The 20,989-nt window shown below is 34.9% G+C and overlaps 2 protein-coding genes across 11 annotated transcripts; one reads left to right on the top strand and one right to left on the bottom strand.

Moving 5' to 3' along the window:
* Nucleotides 1–2,679: 2,679 nt before the first annotated feature.
* Nucleotides 2,680–5,326, bottom strand: LOC139848140 (uncharacterized). 3 transcript variants are annotated; one of them, XM_071837872.1, is made up of 7 exons: nucleotides 4,857–5,326; nucleotides 4,109–4,205; nucleotides 3,765–3,997; nucleotides 3,480–3,683; nucleotides 3,248–3,405; nucleotides 2,933–3,167; nucleotides 2,680–2,838 (listed from the first exon to the last, which is right to left on the bottom strand). In XM_071837872.1, exons 3-5 carry the CDS (start codon nucleotides 3,963–3,965, stop codon nucleotides 3,340–3,342), a joined length of 471 nt encoding a protein of 156 aa, XP_071693973.1. In that variant the 5' UTR covers nucleotides 3,966–3,997; nucleotides 4,109–4,205; nucleotides 4,857–5,326; the 3' UTR covers nucleotides 2,680–2,838; nucleotides 2,933–3,167; nucleotides 3,248–3,339. The 3 variants fall into 3 exon arrangements, with proteins under 3 accessions (XP_071693973.1, XP_071693972.1, XP_071693971.1); XM_071837871.1 differs by having other exon boundaries at nucleotides 4,877–5,326; XM_071837870.1 differs by having other exon boundaries at nucleotides 4,109–5,326.
* A 3,050-nt stretch (nucleotides 5,327–8,376) lies between these two features.
* On the top strand, nucleotides 8,377–14,183 carry LOC139850740 (protein EXPORTIN 1A-like). 8 transcript variants are annotated; one of them, XM_071840293.1, is made up of 12 exons: nucleotides 8,390–8,674; nucleotides 8,993–9,070; nucleotides 9,195–9,347; nucleotides 9,582–9,655; nucleotides 9,751–11,664; nucleotides 11,742–12,242; nucleotides 12,304–12,460; nucleotides 12,571–12,651; nucleotides 12,732–12,821; nucleotides 12,918–13,003; nucleotides 13,095–13,255; nucleotides 13,335–14,183. In XM_071840293.1, the coding sequence occupies exons 8-11, from the start codon at nucleotides 12,634–12,636 to the stop codon at nucleotides 13,168–13,170; spliced, it is 270 nt and encodes an 89-aa protein (XP_071696394.1). In that variant the 5' UTR covers nucleotides 8,390–8,674; nucleotides 8,993–9,070; nucleotides 9,195–9,347; nucleotides 9,582–9,655; nucleotides 9,751–11,664; nucleotides 11,742–12,242; nucleotides 12,304–12,460; nucleotides 12,571–12,633; the 3' UTR covers nucleotides 13,171–13,255; nucleotides 13,335–14,183. The 8 variants fall into 8 exon arrangements, 3 of the variants coding, with proteins under 3 accessions (XP_071696394.1, XP_071696393.1, XP_071696392.1); XM_071840291.1 differs by having other exon boundaries at nucleotides 8,398–8,674; nucleotides 11,742–11,830; nucleotides 11,987–12,028; nucleotides 12,164–12,242; nucleotides 12,918–14,171; XR_011760119.1 differs by adding an exon at nucleotides 9,430–9,488 and having other exon boundaries at nucleotides 8,377–8,674; nucleotides 12,918–14,178.
* The last annotated feature ends 6,806 nt before the right edge of the window (nucleotides 14,184–20,989 follow it).

Here is a 20,989-nt window from a genome sequence, read left to right as displayed (position 1 = left end):
CACTTTTTAATTTCAATACTTTATACGACCGCGTTAGATACAACCCCCATTGGTAGGTCCTATCAAGCCCAAAGGTCCTATAAAGTGGCTTTATATGACCAAATTGGGGGTCCTATAGGAGCATTTTTCTTGTAGTGAGGCGTTGTTACTAAACTCCTTCGTAGAATGCGTGTTTTGGGGAGTGTAGAGCGGTTTGATTATAGGATCGGGGTTGTGTCAGAAGAAATATGGTATAAGATACTAAGCAATTGGGATTACATCCGTGTTGAGGGTGAACAGTTGATCATTCAAGCTAATCCAGATATACCTGATTCTGAAGACCGGACAGCGCCAAGGGTGAGAGTACAGGGTTTCAGACCTGATACTAGGACGAGAGACGGTAGGAGGCGGCGGGGTTCTCAGGAACCAAGGGATGAGGATGATCCCATAGCACATGGACGGCCCACTGACACCCGCCGACACTCATTAGTTGGGGAGGGTAATAGGCCACAGTTTCCACCATACCACTACCACATGGGGGATCTACCAGGACACGAGAGTTGGTTTGCCCAACATCCGATCCTTCAGAATTTGGATCATTTTGCACACTATGCGGGCAGACAACTCCACGTCCCGCCATACCCTCATGAGTACCCAGTACTAGTATCCCACAGGGACCCTAGGGGAGCAGGCCCAAGCCACCAGTTTTCGGGACCTCCAACTCCACCTCAGCATCACTACACGCAGCATACGGTCATCCCGTCTACACCTCCACTGCCACCTCCACAGAGCACCGGGGCTGCAGGTTTTGTCGACAATCTGTTCGGCACCTCCCATATGAACGTTAACATAAACACATCTACCGATGCTCAGGAGTCAGTATGGGATCAGGCATTGCACCGGCGTACGACCGAGGGGATTGTACAGGGTATAGATGGTATGGACGTAACCAACAGTGGGGTAGGGGTAGAGATTTACAGGAAGGAATGGGTTGGCAAAAAGGGCCTATGGTTTACACGAGCACATCCTCGCTTACTGGGTTGATTGCACGATCGGACGAAATACAGTTTAGAATATCCTCGGGCGTGAACACGGCAGAAATTGGCACAACAATTCGCCACGGACGAGGAGATGACCGACGAGGGTCATTCCAGATTGAGAAACCCGGCGAGGCCACGCACCAGCGTAATCTATTCCCCTCTGTACCCACCACCTCATCCATGACTGTGTTTAATTTTTGGAATACTATTTACGCTACTTTATATTTGTACGCTCGGTTTCGGGCATAACTATCTTTATGTTTTAGTATGTATGGTTTTTAGAATAAAAATTGCATGAATAAAACGTCACAAAATAAAGAACGATCGAGACCGTACGAGATGGAAGCACAACTTGGAGCAAGGACGCTTTGAACGAGGATGACGCTAGCACAAAAATTGAAAAATCCATAATTAGCGCACCATCCATCTACACGTCCTGAAACCATAGGGGAGTACTACGTCTTCACCACCTTTTTCAATAGAATATACGCAAACTACTATAACACTTAAAAAAATAAGTGTGGGATTGGCAACCCCACCAACATAAACTTTTACTAACACAACGCCTCTTTTAAAACCTAAAGTGTGGGATACATCGTATCCTTAACATTAAGGATAATGTTATTTTAAAGTGTGGGATAGCAAATGTTGCACATAACGATTCTTGTAAAATCCTCAAGTTTTTCACATAAATTTAAAACTTTCCGAATCATAAAACACTAAGGATTATAAAATTCTATAAAAGATCACACTACAACAAAAGTGTACATATAGGACACCCAAATTGGTCCTATAATGTCATTTTATAGGACCTTTTGGCCTGAAAGGACAACGGGACATGTGTACCAACTAAGGCGGTCGTATAAAGTATAGACGCACAGAAAAGTCCTTACAAGTATATATCGAGTGACTTCTATTTAGATTGGGACATACAAAAGGGTCCCAAAAGTAAAAAAATATATATATATATTAGTACCAACAAAGTGGTCCTATTTAAGTTTTATATTTTTTAAGGACAAAAAAAAAAGGTCTCATTATTATGTTAATACCCAAATAAGAGTCCTATTATAAAAAAATACTACATTAGTACCAATAAAAAAAGGTCCTAATGTATCAATATTCTTGTTTACTACCAAGAAAAAGGTCCCAATATACACAAATGTTACTTTAGTACCACATAATAGGGTCCTAATATAATAATTTTTAAGGTTAGTACCACTAACAAAAGTCCTAATATATATTTCTTAAACCTTAAAACCATAAAATGGGTTCTAATATATAATAAGATGTTAATTTAGTACCAAATACAGAGTCCTAATATAATATTTTCAAGGTTGGTACCATTTAAAAAAGTCCTAAAACAATTGTATCGTTAGACAATATGGGGTCCTTTCAAGTGATAGTATTAAAACCACAAAATGAGTCCTTTCAAGTCAAAGTAATTCCGAATAGGTTTCTATATTCGGATTCGGTTCAGATATTCGGGTCCGAATCGAGTTCTTTTACGAATCAAGTATTCGGATCGGGTTAATTATTTGAGCCCGGATCGGATTATTGGATCCATATATTCGTGCCTGATTCAATTTAATTCAAATTTTCGACATCCAATTAATAATTTCTATTAAAGATAATTATAAAATAAAACATAATCATATTGTAATAAATTGTACTCATAAATTGAAAAACACCAAACATTAAAAATTCATAGATAATCCATCATATCAATACTAAAATAACATTCGACAAAGAAAATAAAAACAACGAAAAGTAACGAAGAACGTCTTCGATCAACACATCTTTATTAATTTAAGGGTACCACCTACAAAAAAAATAAAATATTCATATATTTATAAGCATAAAAGTGCATGTTATAAATAAAAATTAATATTATCACAAATATATGGTAGACATACCGATATGAACGTAGACGGCCACGCGATAGTTATGCCTATAGCGTCTTCAACTTTCTTAATCGGATCAAATGATATCAACACCTTTTTTAAGGACATGTTGAAGGCGTTTCGCACACCAATCATCTCCAATCTCTACACCGCCAATTACCTAAGTTGGATCCAAGCTCCTCAACCATCCTCTTCCTATCTTCTCGCTAGGGTTAAGCATATTGTGTACAAAAACTTCATCTCCGACCTACAAATACATATGCAAGAAGCAGTTATGAATGTTAAAGGTAAATATCAAACACATTAAGGTGTTAAATAGAAAAATACCTTAAGACGTGGAGCTACATTGACTACAGTGAGGCCTTATGGTGTTGTGGTATCTTCAACATCTGAACCATTCTTACTTGCCAACTGTTCTTTCAAATGTACATTTTATTCAGTAAGTTCCTTTCTGGCCCGATTTTCTTTATTTTCTGGCTTAGCTCCTGAAATAGAAATTATAAATATCTTATTATGTAAGCAACTAATATTATTAGCTCGTGAATTTTTTTTGTCATACCTTGATCCTTTCATTATTCCAATAAGTTACAAGTAGCTTCCAATGATCTCTCTGCATTTCCTGAGGCCTTGATTTTACTTGCTTCTTAAATGATTTAGACGAATTCCAGTATTTGTTCTTTAATCTTGCCCTCCAGTTGCTCACTTTATTCCCAATTGATTTGAGCATCCAAGTATCAGCATGTTCGGGATTAACAAACTTTGTCTGGATACAAAACATATCAGTTGATATAAATAAAACAGATTTGTCATTAACATATGAATACAAATTTTCATTATTATATACCCTTAAATGTTTAAGCATCTCTTGCTTTTCCTCGCCAGAAACTTTAATCCATGGTAAATAAATCGGACAATACTTGCAACTCCTTGAAATGGTTCCCAGGACATGGGTGACTATACTAGCATTGTCTTTGATAGGTTGACCGTGGCTATTAACGTCAATATTAATTCGACAGCTAGGTTTTTGATTCCAAACTTTGGGCATACTTGTAGGTCCCCTCACTCTTGACACTCCACCTAAAGAAAGAGAACATGATTTTTAATATAAGTTTATACAATAATCAATATACCATGTAACCAACACTTTCCATTAAAAAAACAAACAAAACAAAAAATAACCCAACTCACTGTTTCTTTGTGAATTCTGAACGGCAGAGACTGTCTCATCTTGATTAAGCTCATTGTGTTGATTACTTCAGTATTGGAGTAATCAAATTTTAATTTGCTAGAAATGATGCAACACAATCCTTTAACAATATTTCATTTCAATGCGTATAAACAATCAAATATTCCAAACAATAACTGAACATAACAGTATTGCAAGTAAGCAACCTATTTTTTATAATTCACATCATGGTGATGGAAGCAACATGCCATAAAGACAGTTTTCTAAATTTATATGGATACCCATTTCTGAAAAATGGCAGTCTTTTTATAAACCTCCTACAGAGTCTATGTAAAGTGACAAATCAAATTTAAGTAATTGAATGAGCAGGTTACCAAAATTATCAAACATTTAAAATCATAATCAGCTATAGTTTGAGAAAACATGTAAAATCGACCCATACAAACATTAGAATACACAAAGTTTTGAAATCGATATAGTAAACCCTAACAAATAAATCAGAAAACTAATACTTAGAATTAGTTCAACCAAAGACACCCTAAATAATACTGTATCAACTTAGACCAAACAAACAGAATCCAAACTTCATTTATATTTCAATCTTCTATTAATTGATTCAAATACTGACAAAAATTACATGGTGGTGGTGATTTTGTACTGTGAACGCTTCACAACCATCACTGCACCCACAAACATTAATTTTTTCGTTGATTACAAAACCTTTTCGGAACGGAATTGAAGAAATTGTACCTTTTCACAAGTAAACCCACCTGGTAAACTATGAACCTAGTAGTTGACATGAATCTTCGAACACCTACAACCAACCCACCTGCAACTATCGGCGACAATTGATTGAATACTTAAAATCCTTCAATTGAAAAAGGTATTGCTACCTTGCAATCTAGAACGAATAGATAGAATAGGAAGAAGATTGACATCGGCTATAAGCCTATAAGTGTGCGGCCAGATCTAAATTTTGTTCACCTTTTAATCGGTCAGATCTACTTTTATCACAACATGGGCATTATTGTTTGAATCTCACGACGATTGATTGTGATATGGTGATTGATGCCGGTAACCGAATGACGGTAACCGGGAGGTGATCGGGTGGTGTTTGATGGCCGCTAAGTAAGGTGGTGCAGAATTTTTGTCTAGGGTTTTAAATTAGAGCAGGTGAAAGGAGAATAAACTGGAAAGAGATGTCGTTAACCTCTATAGCACGAATACTATAACATCATACGGAGTTAGTCTCTTACAAAATCTTAAATTAATATATTGACTTACATTAATTTAATTATTAATTAACACCTTAATAACAAATATAAATTAATTTATATTTATATTATATTAGTTTATATATATATAAATTGTGGTAAATGGTGTCAACCTATGATTGGTTGACACCATACGTGAATAGTAACCTTTTTTTTTCTTTTTTTTTTCTCAAAACATGATTTGCCCGACACTCCACAAACCACTAACCCAATACCATCCGGATACGCTGACCCGCTCCACCAACCCGACCCGAATACCCGCTGCTACTGTAGCTACAGTACCTTTTTATTTTATTATTTTTTTTTTTTCGAAACCAACCCGCAGCGAAAACGCGGGCCAAAAAACTAGTATTAGTAAAAAAAAAAAAAAAAAACTTTTAACCTCTAGACATAAATTTAAATAAAAAAAAAATCAAAAGAGTTAGTGGCCTCATTGAACCAATGACAATTAAAGATGAGTACAATATTTAGTATATGTTATAATATAATTATAATATATAATATAATATACTATAGTAAAACACATGTAATATATATTACTTTAATTTATATTAGGGTAACTAAGGATTAATATTGATAATATATATAGATAATAACTACATAACAATATATAAATTTTAAAATAAAAAAGTATAATATTACTCAAAGTATAAAGTAAAATATTTTTTAAAAGGTTGTTGCATACTTTTATCTGATTAATGTTTTAGTTATATAAGAACAATTTTAATGTTGCATTATTAAGTAGGTATTTGTTACGTGAATTGAAACGAATTTATATAAAGTTGTTTACGAAAAATGAGTTTAGATTTTTGAATGGACTTTTTCAAATTAATTAAAATAAAAGGTTAATAAAATAACTTTAAAAATATAGAAGCAATTGAAATCAAGCAAACTAATTGATTCAAATGTTATTGCATTTTGTAAATGGCTTCATTTGTGGGGTTTTTTTTTTGTAAAGCTTAAATTTTCATTAATCACCAAAATAATTGAGAATACAACTCGGTGTAGTGGGTCAAAGTAGTAATTAGTAAATATTGGAAGTGAAAAGATGAAAATGTCGTGTAAGATAAAAAGATAAAAGTACCATGTGAAGAGTACTAGCTCATGACTATTTAGTATTATAAATTAATTAATATAATTTCAACCCTGTTATTGGAATATTAGCCAACACTAGGAATAGTAACTATGACATCATCCTTATATTTATTTACTTTTTTTTTTTGAAAATTTTGTTCTTTGAGCCCAAACTTTTTTCCTTCAACCCACACAATATTTGGCCCAACAGAGTGGGCCATCGAACCTCCATCTAGTTTTGAGTAAACTTTGATAAACACAAATAGTGGTAATAACTTATAAGATTATAATTTGTCACGAATAAACTAGCACTTATTTATAATAGGTGTTACCATAGTATATAAAAAAGGATAAATTGGTGAAAAGTGTCTTACATTTGTAAGATTATAATCATTAAGTAATAAAAACATAATAACTAATTTCTTGATATCTATTTCTTGTATGTTGTGGTATGTTGTTTTTGTTGTGAATTTGTTTCGTGTGTTTTTAATGTATATTGTTTGTTGTCGACTGATAGTGTTACAAACTCGGATTGCAAGTAGAATTAGGCAAAGAACGTAAATACGGTGGAATCAATGGTGTCTTCATCCTTCTTATAGCAGTTGGCATGAGATGGTGATTTGGTGACTTTCATGAGTTGATTAGGTGATTCCTTGAGAGATTCGGATTATGGTATATCAATCGCTTCGGGTTTCAATTGCTCTCAGTTTTTTGTGGCCTTCAGAATCCTAGCTGGTACAACGTCTTTTCGAGGTGGTTGGTGATTGGAATCTTTGTTAGGTTTTTCGCACACGGTTAGTTTGTCATTTGGTATACTGTGTTAGTTTCAATGATATTTTAGTATATCGGTTGGTGATGTTTGTGTATTTTTGTTTCATTATCTTCTATGTTGATGCTTGCTTATATAGAGTTTTGGTTTGGTTAGGGGTTTTGTGTGGAACTTTGTGGCCGTTTTGTATAGTTGGCATGACTTGTTTTTTTTTTTTTTTTTTTTTTTTTTTTTTTTACGAAAAGCAAAGAAATTTTATCATCACGAAGGGCTAATTGGGAGCCCAACCCACATACACACACGAGTACAGAAAAAAGTAGCAGGCATTAAAGTCGCAACCAACAGTGCATCCAGTTGCAGAGAAGGTAACTAAATTGATACTATCCACACTACATAGGAACAACCACCAAGATTACACAATGTATGAACTCGGATTATGAAGCCACGTTAACCAATCGTTCTTTAAATTTTTGACTCGAGATGAAATCCATTTGAAAGACTTAAGTTGTATTTTCATCAAAGTCGTTGGCCCGTTCCAACATTTATCTGAGAACACTTTTTGATTACGATTACTCCACATTAGATATGCACACGTCCATTCCGTTGCTAATTCGTGAACCCATTGACGACATTGTTTGATTATTCTTTCCTCGAAAAGCTTCGTTAATGCTTAAGTTTGTTACCGGTCCCAACCCCCACCACCTATAAATCCTTTCCCATACGTCGGAGGTATGTTTGCAAAAGATTAAGGAGTGGTCGCTTGTTTCCACATCATCATCAAACACGGGGCAGCTCACAGAATCAAGGTCAACTCCTCTTTTATCCAAGTCAACCCGAGTCAGAACACGTTTCCTCAAGACTCTCAACATAAATACCACTTTCACTTCTGGCTTGTTTTTATTTTTGTGTGTTCCAGTTCATGTGTATTCGGTTAGGCGCGACTCAGTGTTAGATAGTTAGGGTTTCGTTATTTGATACTAGTTAGATGCGCCAGATTTTTTTTAGTATTGTTCTAATTGATTTTTTCATTGGTTGATGAAGTTCATAGTTTATATAGTTAAATATTTTTTCGCAAAAAAAGAAAAAGAAAAAAAGATACAACAGAAAGCTAAAAGAATCTCACTATCTGAAAAATAGTTAGGCACGAAGCTTCCCTCATTTTCTTCCCCAAAATTTTTAACACTTCCCTCTTAAATTTTGTTTACACTTTCAAAAGCTTTTAACCTTCCATTTCCGCATTTTCATTTCTTATCTATTATCATTGTTACCCCACATCAACTGCCACTCTTCCCCTATTTTGTTCTAACCCTAATTTCTGTAAATAAAATTCTGTTGCTTAATTCGTTCTTCAGAAAACATTGAATCACACCTACAAGCGATTCAGCAACATCCAATCGTAAAGGAACTCTCGGTCAACCCATCGCATATATGAATTCATCTGTCAATTAACGGTAATTTTAAATTGGATAAATTTTGATCTTATTCTGCTTTTATTAATAAACGATTGAATGCAATAACCCGAGTCATGAGGTGAATGCAATAACCTTGAGAGATTGAATGCAACACCCTCTAAAAAATGTTGTAACCGCACCTAATGGAAAAATACGGGATTACTAGATTTCATTCCATTGTTCAATTTAACCAAAAACAATACGCTCCTTCACATTTCAAAAACTAATTAGGGTTCTTAGGTTGCAATCCCTGATCAAAAGCGCTCATTCACGATTGAATTTAGGGTTCCGCACAAATAAAAAAACGGGTTCATGCAGGTACAATCAGGGTAAATCGGAGTCGTGCAGGTTCTAAAATAAAAGGCAAGTCGAAGCCTTCATCCACGTACAATTAGGGTAAATCGACGATTCCCTAAACTACGGTCTGTGCAATTTACAACCAATTATCAAGTGATATATATTGATTTCCATGAACTTTAGGGTTTGAATTTATTTTCGATGTTCTGTATGTTTCTTACAGGTTTATTTGGGTCTCACTGATTCTTGGCAAGATATTAAATTGAAGCTGTTTTAGGTTGATTAATTAATCGTCAATAAGAATTACCGAGCCATGTTTTTTGCAGTCCAAGGCAATTTACTTATTTGTGAATGACTATAACAAAGCTTTTGAATGGTAATCGTCATTCGTTTTCCTGTTTGCATTATTTTAATGACAAATTCATTTTCTAAACTAAGTTTTTGAGGGATGCTGATAGTGCATTTGTTCATACAAGATGTATGTATGCTGAAATCCCAACCTCTCCTTTATGTGTATGTATGTATGTATTTGCTAAAACTGATGTATGTATTAGTTTTTTTAAAATTTGTTATTGAAGATTGGCTCAAAGCAATTTTGATCTGAATGTAGTGATGAAGAACCAAACGCAAAAGGAAACAGGCAAAAAGAAGATGATCGGGAGACGGTTTATTTCATTTTTAGACGTAACCCATCTTTTTTTGAATACCAACTTCATAGAATTGTACTCTTGATCTACTATGCTTATGTTTCTTTTAAAAAAATTTAGATCTAAATGTAGGGATGAAGAACCAAACGCAAAAGGAAACAAGGCAAAAAGAAGATGATCGGAAGACGGTTTATTTCATTTTTACACGTAACCCATCTTTGGCGGCTGACATTCTTTCTCTCCTCAACCTGCACTGCTGTATATGGTATCTTACTGTTAAAACCTTTGAAACTAGGTTACCCCTTTTTGTTGATGGTTAATTTACTAAGATGTTTGGTTTTCTACATATTTAAGTTTTCAACCAAACCAAGTATTTTGGTTCTATATGATATAATTATCGTCATCGAGTCCTTTTTTAGTTGGTTGGTTCTCTTATATTCAAGTTAGACCGTCATTCAAACAGTTTTCATTAGAGGTGACTATATGGGCGGGTGGGGTAACAAGTCAAAATGGGCTATTGTTGAACGTATAAGACTATCAGGTTGGTCGTGTCAATTTGACAAGCAACTATTTTTTTTGTCTAATTTTAGACTTATGATCACGGTTGAGGCTTATAAGATGATGTCGAATTGGACTTCATCATTATTTCAGAACTTTGAATCATGTGATTTTTTTAAGCCAAAGCCCCGAAATTGTAGCAAATGAGGGTTGAACTTGGGCCTCCACTATGGATTCCCAAGTCTCATATATTAAACTTCACCCTTGGGGTTATTGAATCATATGATTTACTAAGTTGTATGCATAACATAATTAATAGATTTACTAATGAGCAAAATTAATTTTAAATGTATAGAAATTTAATGAAAAAAAAACTGAATAAAAAGGATATGCCAAATTCACGTTCTTTTGATTAGAAGCGCGTAAAGCACTCCACTTACATATGAATTGGTTGATTTGGGTTATGCTTTATCTTTAATGGATCAAATAGGTCCACAAAGTTATACTATTTGTTTAATACTACTTGCTCAATTAAAGACATATTCACACATATTGATACTCATAAATGAGTCAGTATGAAAGTTATGTTGGTCAACTCAACCACTCTTTGATGGTTTTGAACGGCACATACACATATTACCTGTTTTGACCATACATGCATGAGTCTTGACACAACCATTTAGTTACCCATAACTTTTTCTTCAAGATCTAATCGACACACACCTCTAATTATTCTTATTACAGAATTTCTCTAAAGCATAATTGCAGTTTGTTGCACTTGCACTGCTTTTTCCACTCTGACCCAAATTTTGGGTGATTGCAGAATATGGCAACTGGTATTCTTCATATTATGTATAATAACTTTGTGAAATTTTACATGGTCTATTGTTTTCGTAAAATAGAGCTTGCAGAATTTTAAAGATGCTTACGAAACCAAACTATTGTGTTATTCGATTTTTTGCTATATGAGATTTCAATGTAGATGTTATATAATGTTAATAATTAATTATAAATATATTACTTCGAATTCACACACTGGTATGCATATAGTCAGACTATTCGACTATATTATAGAATGAATGACTTATATTTTCTATGACTCTAACGTAAAACTTACTCGTGCATTTGACTTGTATTTACATATCTATTCTAAACTTATATTCCACCATATTTTTTTTTTCATTAGCTATTAATTATTCATTTCAATACATTTCTTCTTACCTTTCGATATAAATTAAAATAATCTCTAATTTATAAACCCGCGAAACCGCGTGTTATAAACTAGTGATTATTGAAATGAGGGTCTGTTGTCAATCTACCGGTGACGATCAATTGGTAATTAAACATCTTCCCTAGCATGAGCTTTTCAAGTTTTAATCTTCTTACTCATGTTTAATTTCGTCATAATTCGTTACGGTTTTGGAGCTGGGACTAAATTTTAGAACAGCAGATGACATGAGTGCAATATTAGCAGCCAAACTTACAAAATGATTAGGTTTTGGGATGTCAACAAAAATGCATTTGACAGGAATGCACGTTGAAGGAAAGGTCTGTTTTTTTCACTAATTTGTTATTTAACGTTAAATTACTTAACATAAGTTTTTTATTTTTAAATTTGGTTTTAGGTGTTGGTGGGGATAAAATTTTTCCCGAGATGGTCGTTTCTTGGACGTTTGAGAGTGTATTTTGTCGAACCACCTTACTTTAGATGACGGTAAAGCCGATATTTACTCATGGTCTTGATGTTACTGAAGTTCCTGGGATTGCTGGATTAGTATTTCATTATTTGTGATTACTTCATTAATTACGATTAAGCGACAGGTACACAGTCTAATATATTTGTAATATATAAAATTTTAATTTTAAATAGGATAAGCTTTTGCAAGTTGCATTCGAGGAGGCACCGGTTGAGGTAATGTTCTTTTGCTTCTTATCTAATTTGCTAATGGTGGTTCAATAAGCGGTCCGGGTTGGTTGACTCACAAACATTTTATTCGTCCAAAATTTGTGTGTTTGTAACCCGGTTTTGGGTGTGTTTGTAACCTAGTTTATGACAAAGGAGCCAGTTAGTTATGCGCTAGTGGAAATTGTGGAAGGACTTAATGTGAAACCATCGGACATGAACGGTAAGTTAACTTCAAAACGTCCCGCTTAGTGTGCATGTTGGCTAACCAAACTTTTTTACAGGGTTAGCCGATTCTTACGTAAAAGGCAATCTTGGTGGATACCGATTTATACGTTTTAGGTTGGTGAGAGTCAGCCATTTGTCTCAGAACTGCGTACCAGTTTTCCTACAACTATTATGGACCTCGAGCCACATCAGATACATACCTTTTATGAATATGTAAGTCCAAGTGACCTGGTTACTTCATACAATGTTCTTAAAGTTTGTTTGGTTCACTCAAGTTAAGTTTAGTCTACCACATTTGTTTGATTTATATTTTTCTTTGGTAGGTTGGTTTTATGATCCAAGAAGAATCTGAGGCTATAAAGCGGGAGGAATACTAACAGAGGCTGATGAATCTCCCGAATCAGGTAAGATTCGTCTAGATGAACGTTCTTTTAATGCAGTCTGGTTTTATGTTGTATGACGAGTTCTTTTTTTTTATATGCAGAAATGGACTAAAATTATAGGTCATGCCCGTGGTAGTGTTGATTTCTTAAAGGATCAAGATGTCATTAGGACTGTACCTAACATATTGCAGGTTTGGCACTTATAAACCTAACATGTGATGCCTTTTTGTAAGTGTTGCCTTTTATCTACTGGTAGGTATTTATAATTATTTGTTTTATTTATGCAGACAAATACAAGTGTTGCCAGTGCACTCAGAAAACACCTTTTGTCTCTAATCACTCTGATATTTGTGAACATGCTTAATGTCTACAAGTACGTTTCAGACACCTTTTTTTCTGTAAATAAAATTAATTGTTTTGCAGTGGTTAATGATTGTTTACCTCTATATTATTGTGTTGATCAGAATGTACAGTGAGTTAATATCATCCAGCATTGCTGAACACGTCTTATGTATAACTTTTGAGGTACAATGTTTATGATTTAATGTATTCTTTAGTACTTATTGGTTCAACAAGTACGTTGATAGTGTGACTTCGAGATCAGCTATGAAGTTCTCACTACTAGGTAAAGATTATGAACTTCCGTTTTCGTTTTTTGAATTTGCGATGGCTATGAAGTTATATACCACTGATGAAGTTGATAGTCAGGATTTTATTACTGGTATGACTGGTTGGCCGTCTGGTGTTGAACCACATGATTTTTGGACCACTTTTGGAACATGGGGGGTTCAAACATCCCTGTCATCCACATCGATCACTCAACCATGTTATAAGATACTGCATCGAGCAATTGCTGAAATGATAAATCAACGTGCTACCTGCACTTACAACGTTACACGATCTGACTTGCTGTATATGTATTATATTGTTCATAATACACCGTGTAATTTGGCTAAGTGTTTAGCTCGGTATTTATATAAGAGCTCGGGGAAGAAACATAATGTTGCTGTTTGTGGTGGGGCCTATATAATAACAGTTAGCTCTAGGTTTAGGGGATACTACTGAGAGTGATTTACTTTCTTTGACAGAGTTGGCAACTATGCAATATTTTGATGAAGCACATTTAGTAAATCTAGAGATAATGTAAAACAAAAACTGTTCTGGTGCTAAAAAAACTGATGCAGGGTAAGAAATACGTAATGTCAACAGTCAAGCTATCCAAGATCCCCGATTCAGTGGTTTGGAAAATGATTTAGATTGGACGAATAAGGCGTTACGTTTTTGTCTACAAAAACTAGGTCGTTCTTTTGCTCCCAGTCCTTCCTCTGTTCGTGGACCCGGTCCTTCATCTGGTCATGCTGCTGGTCTATCTGCCCTTGGATTCACAAAAAAATTTGATGCTCGTTTTCCGTCAAATTGTTGAAACTTAAGGTTCTAACAGTGGGTTGTCTTCAGGTAATAGAGTGGGTTGCAATCAACTGCTTTCATTTAGATTTGTGTTCTTTTGTTGCATATCAAACTATGTTTATTTTAGGTTATGTACTTTGTTTGTTATGTTTAATAATCATGTATGTTTGATAACTAGTACAATACTTTGGAAGTAGTATGTTTTGGATATTTTGTTCACTATTCTGGATTATATGCTGTTGATCTTGTTTTGTATCTGAACAATATAATACATGATGTATTATGATGTAATCTGACTTGAAATTTGGGTCTTGTTTTATACAACTGAGTAACTGACAAGTTGTATAAATTTCAGTTACACAGGTTTTAATATGATGTCAAAACTGTCCCTCCTATATAGATTAAATGGTGAATTAATGGCGTATTATATTCAATTACACAAGTTTTACTCATCACGAACTAGTAAGGCGGTTTAAGGTAAAAAGTGTGGGATGTTTTTGTGATTTAACAGGAGATGGAAATTTGTACTGTTTCAATTTGACTTTCGTTTTTGGATATTTTGCAATGCTTTACACACAGAAGCCCATTTCTATTTAATTTATTTTAGGTTTCCTATATGTTTGTATAACCTGTAAACCTAAAACCGCTTTACTATGCATTTGTTTCCATGTTGATGTATTCGATTGTTGAATGATGGCCATGACCATATCGTTGTTACTTCAAATCAATACTTGATACAATGGGCACATCCATCATTGTTACATATGCATTTGATCACTAGCCATTTGTTCAAATCAACACAAGATAATTAAGACATCAAAACCTCCTACGTCATATTGAAGATTCAACATGTCCGAAAAAACTACTATGATACGACTTAATTATATCATGTCATATTAGCTTAGGATATAATACGACTAGGACAAATAAATGTCTTACAATTGTATATTTAATATGACTTTTGTATAAACCGTGCTGTAATTTAACACGTAATATGACACTAGACAGTTAAATGTCTTATAAAGTTCCATTTAATGGGTCACAAAAAAGTGTCCTATGTAATGACATGATAATTAAGACCCCAAAAACTAAATGTGTCCTAAAAATTAACAATGATAAGACATAAGTATTACATGTCCTATTAGCTAATTAGTTATAATACGACTAAATCAAATAAATGTTCTATGATAGTATATTTAATATGACTTTCATATAAGGTGTCCTATAAAGTAACAAGTAATGTGACAACAAACTGTTAAATGTCTTATAAAGTCCCATTAATGAGTCACACTTAAAGTGTCCTATAACATCGTATGATAATTAAGACCCCAAAAATTAAAAGTGTCCTAAAAATTAACATTGATACGACATAAGTATTACATGTCCTATTAGCTAATTAGTTATAATACGACTAGGACAAATAAATGTCCTATGATAGTATATTTAATATGACTTTTATATAAGGTGTCCTATAAAGTAACACGTAATATGACACCAAACCGTTAAATGTCTTATAAAGTCCCATTTAATGGGTCACACAAAAATGTCCTATGTAATGACTTGATAATTAAGACTCCAAACACTATAAGTGTCCTAAAAATTATCAATGATACGACATAAGTATTACATGTCCTATTAGCTAAATATATAATACGACTTGGACAAAATAAATGTCCTATGATAGTATATTTAATATGACTTTTAAAATAAGGTGTCCTATAAAGTAACACGTAATGTGACACCAAACCGTTAAATGTCATATAAAGTCCCATTTAATGAGTCACATTTAAAGTGTCCTATGACATCATATGATAATTATGACATAGGTAACTAATCGGTCCTCTTAAAGAATTTAAGTGTCCCATTATATCTACTACAATGAGACAAACAAATTTAAATGTCTTATAAGGTCTCTTTATATGATACACAATTTAAATGTCATATTATATCATATTAGCTATTATGATATTTAGGACCCCGGAAAATCATTTGTCCTAATAACATACATTTATAGGACTTACATTCAAAGTGTCCTAATATGTTACTGTATAATAAGACTCTCGTAAAAAAATGGCCTCTAAAGGCCTATTTCATATGACCTTCATATCAAGTGTCTTATTACATAAACATATAATGAGACCCTAACAAATAAATGTCTTATAAGCTCCTCTAATAGGATCTACTGTCTAAGTGTTCTATGAAAATATGAGCTAATAGGACACACAAAAAAATAATGTGTCCCACAAAATAGCGTTTTAGGACCCAACTCTAAAAGCGTACATCATAATGGGACCTAAATTATGTATGGTCCTATCTAAGTGGCTTTTAGGACTAAATTTTAAAAGGTCCCAGAAAAAAAAGGTCCTATAAGTGGACTTTTGTTGTAGTGTCAAAAAGTTTTTGCTACAAAATAGACAAAAGGGTAAAGCAAGGTTGAAAACTTTTTGCGAAAATCAAAATCAATTTTCCAAAAAAGCATTGCATAACGAAAGGCGAAATTCGACTTGCTATAATTGTTGTGAGGCACCCCCAAATAAGGCTTTATAAGCACTCATTTTTAGTGCTTCACTATATTTCCGTTGAGCGCGCCGATGTTAACATCTCGGAATCAGAACTTGCTCTTGATCTACATTTCGGAATCACACATTTTGACGAGGATGACTAAGTTAGAACCTCAGCTATTCGTGAAAAACAAAAACAACCCCCGCTACATATTTTCATTTCCATCTTCATTCCACGAAACCTATTTACCTCTTCTTATCTACTCTATCCGCTTCATAAATAAAAGAAATAAATCCCGATCAAATCATTCTTTTTCGGGAAAATCCTCTACAAAACCACACTAGAAAAATGCGAGCATCCAATCCAATTATCAAAGAAGATCGCCAAAAGGAGACCTCGAAGAGAAAAGCAAAAGATGCTTTCAAAAAAAATGCACTATTTGTTGATGAATAAAGGTTCTGAGAAAGGGAGCAGAACCCGAAAAGATTCGAGAAAAGAAACTCCTGGCAGTAAAGAAGAAGGATGCTTACCGAGAAATTCAGGACAAAAAGCTGAAAGGATCACAAAAATCGATCTTTAAAAAAGAAACTCCTATCTATCAAAACCCTTCGCATCCTAGAAACTTCCAAACCCCCATCTCTTCACAATCCAAGCTGAGTCGATAACCTAAAATTCTCGCAAATAAGTGATGGAGATTTGAGTCTTGATCAACCCTATGACGAAGAATGTAGGCATGACTAGCTAAGAGTGACTTCATTTCTTAGAACTATAGGACACCCTAAACACTTTAGTGAAATGAGTGACCCGAATGAGATAGCCTCAGTTATGTAACCTCCTCTTATGCTTGCAGAAAAAGATTTGAGAATAGCAAAAAGAATAAGAACTAAGTTTTCACTCTTCCGTCTTGCAGAACAAAAACAACATGATCACTACGAATTAAATTCCTCGCTGTTTAAAGTTCGGAAGTTTGCTTGAGGACAAGCAAAGTCTAAGTGTGGGATATTTGATATCGGCTAAAAAGTCATCTTTTTACCCCCGATATTGAGTCCTAAAAGCATAAAGTTCAAAACTTTGTCAGAAAAATAATTGCTTTTTCGGTTAAATTTGTAGATAAAGTAATTACAAATACAATGCAAAAATAATCAAGAGAACGGAGCTAAAACAAAGATTCTAAAGCGAAAACGGTGAAAGACAAGAAATCAAGTTACGATCCAGTGAATCAAGGCTGACCAGGCACAAAAACGGCCTGCCATACGGCTTGCCAAACGGCTTACCAGTATGGCAAACGGCCTGCCAAACGGTCAAGCAAATGGGCTCGAGAAACGGCTTGCCTAGCAAACGGCTTTCCAGCCGTTTGCAGGCATTTTTCAAGTCTATTTAAAGGCTTTTTGTCATCCAATTTTCACACACCTCTCTTCACTCTCTCACACAATACACTTTCTCTCACTAGAGCTTTCAAGGCCTTCTCACCTCCGAGCGGGAAATTAAGTACCTGGAGGCGAACGCCGAAGATTGTAATAGGAGCGGTCTAGAGGATGTCAACACTTGTAATGGTCCAGATCTCGTCTGTAAACGGTGAACGCTTTCCTTAATTTAATAAAGTTATCTTATTATCTTGAGTTGCTTTCATTTTGCATGATTATCTATCTGTTACAATTGTTTATTACGTGTTGAATACTTTATCTGAGATTTATCATACTGTTATGCTGAAACCTTGACGGTTTAGAAGTTTAATTTACGGATCACCCTTTCCGCTTATTCACGTGGCTATTACCTAGTATTAGGACCTGATCAACCCTAGGATACAAGGTAAGTAGTTATGTGTGCTTAACGTCACAATAGGGATATAGTACCTACGTACGAATAACCACTTACTCGTCATAGAAGAGCTGCACATTTAGGTTGTGATTAGAGTTAGCAACGGAGAGTTCAGTAAACACTAGCTTACTCAAAAGCATGATTCGCGTCAGAAGCAATGTTCTTGAGATGTTGTAAGATGATCCGGGGTTGAATAAGTGATCTCAAAGGAGAGACCTCTATTCCAATTAGCAGTACCTTAGAATATCTAAGATTTCACATCTGTTAATGTTAAGGCATAGCATAGTGATTAAGTGGTAGGATATTACTTTAGTTAGACCAACTAGGATTAAGAAAAGCTGAAACTTTCCTTTATGGGTATACCACTTTGTTCATGTACCTAGGATTCTATCCATAAGGTCGTTTAAACCTTTTAGGTTAACGTTGGGAAGAGGGATATCCGTCTTAGCCAGAATCTTCAAGGCCTAAACTCTTAGTGACAAATCAATTAGGTCAATAGCCCAGTTGATTGAGGTTTAGTGTTTATCCTAGGAAGTAAAACTCTTGCGATAATTCCCCTTCAGAATACTATTCTTCATACCTATCTATCTTTACTTTTATAGTCAAATTACTGTTTTATTTAGTTAATCTTAATCTATCACCTCTTGTCACTAGGGTTAACTATATAGGCACTTTTGTCCCACATTACTGAGCAAACATATAAAAATACGTACCTGAGTTATATTTACCACTTACTCGTTAAAAGGAAGACAAGTAGGTGAGTTATAGCTAGGAACCCCAGCTAAATATAAATTATTAAACCATTACGCCCTTTTGGTAGCTAACTCTGACGTGTTGCGGCCGAACGACACCGCACAGATAAAACCTTCTGTTTGGCCATATCAGACCTGTTTAAAAGACATAGGGACCCCAATGGCAGCATCTATTAAAATAGATGCTGATCCCAATGGTGAACCAGTCAATATCACTGAATATAGAGGTATGATTGGATCCCTACTTTATCTTACAGCCAATAGACCATATATTATGTTTGCCACATGTCTCTGTGCCAGATATCAAGCTGATCCTAAAGAGTCACACTCGCTAGCAGTAAAAGGATATTTAGGTATCTGAAAGGTACTGCTAAACGTGGTCTTTGGTATCCCAAGGACCATGATTTCGAACTAATTGGGTATTGAGATGCTGACTTTGCAGGGTGTAAAATAGACAGGAAAAGTACTACTGGTGGTTTCCAGTTACTGGGTGGTAGGCTAGTCAGCTGAATGAGCAAAAAGCAAAATACTGTGTCCACATCTACTGCTGAGGTAGAATATGTTTCTGTTGGTAGTTGTACTGCTCAAGTACTATGGATGCAAAGCCAGCTGAAGGACTATGGTGTTCATGTTACAAAAACTCCTATCTACTATGACAACACAAGTGCAATTGCTATCACCAACAATTCTGTGATGCATTCTAGGACGAAGCACATTGATGTTCGATATCACTTCATAAGGGATCATGTTCAGAAAGGAGATGTGGAGCTATATTTTATTTCAACAGACTAGCAGTTAGCAGATCTCTTCACAAAGCCCTTAGATAAGAAACGTTTTAACTATCTCATCTGTGAGCTGGGTATGCTTGAACTCTAAAATCAAAGACAACTTTGTTGGTATGCTGGTTCTACAACATGTAGGACAAACCAGTAAGCTAAAACTTTCTCTTACCGCCTACATGTCAAACAGTCAGCACAACAAGGTCTTTGTATCATGGTTACTCAATGTTCAAAACGAAATAATAAATAGCTCACAATAATTAAATGATACCTTAAATCTGAAACTCATTTACTCCCAATGATTTAAAATTAAATTCATAACATATTAAATGTCACAAAGAAATTTTGTATTTAATACAAAATTTTTCTTATGGCTTTTAACTTAATTTTGAATTGAAAATTGCTGCATTTAATGCTTAATGGGAGGTATGAGTGTTCAAGCCGATTAAACGTCATGTCAACAGTCTGTGTCCCCTCAAAAACGTGTCAGTCTGTCACATCTGCCCACGCGCCTGCAGATGACAGTTGCCATTTTCTCTCTCCTGGATTTTTTCCACCAACCCGAAAGGTTAAATAAGGCGATCCATTCCACATAATAACCTTCGGTTATTAACTCTGGCTCGAGCAATTACAGGTGTACCTTCACGTCTTTACCCAACCTGCTTGGACAGATTCTGGTATACTGCCACCATGGCCACCACTCCACATAACGTTCCATGTATTCGTGGCATGGTTACTGAAACCCTACCTGCTCAATCACCGTTGATGCCATTCGACGAGCCCTTGATCTGCCAAGTGGACCATTTGTTACTTCACCTACCAGTGATGAGTTTAGAAGGGAGGTACTGGAAACTATAGGGTTCAATCGACCAGTGGCTCATACGCCCTTAAGGAAGCATATGCCACCTCTATGGTGTTATTTCTTTGGACTGTTGGTTGTGGAAATTCCGCTGGATGTAAAGCATTTGAGAAGATTTCACTCTGTCAAGGGAATTGATGAGAGTGATGCGCAATCATGAGATACCAAATTGACGACGTGTGATGAATTAGATAAACTGTGGATCGGATTTCTCTGATATTTTGCCCATTACAGTAGGCAAG

Source organism: Rutidosis leptorrhynchoides, chromosome 5 (assembly GCF_046630445.1).
Source record: "Rutidosis leptorrhynchoides isolate AG116_Rl617_1_P2 chromosome 5, CSIRO_AGI_Rlap_v1, whole genome shotgun sequence".
NCBI classification, from domain to species: domain Eukaryota; kingdom Viridiplantae; phylum Streptophyta; class Magnoliopsida; order Asterales; family Asteraceae; genus Rutidosis; species Rutidosis leptorrhynchoides.
This window is presented reverse-complemented; position numbering and strand designations above follow the sequence as displayed.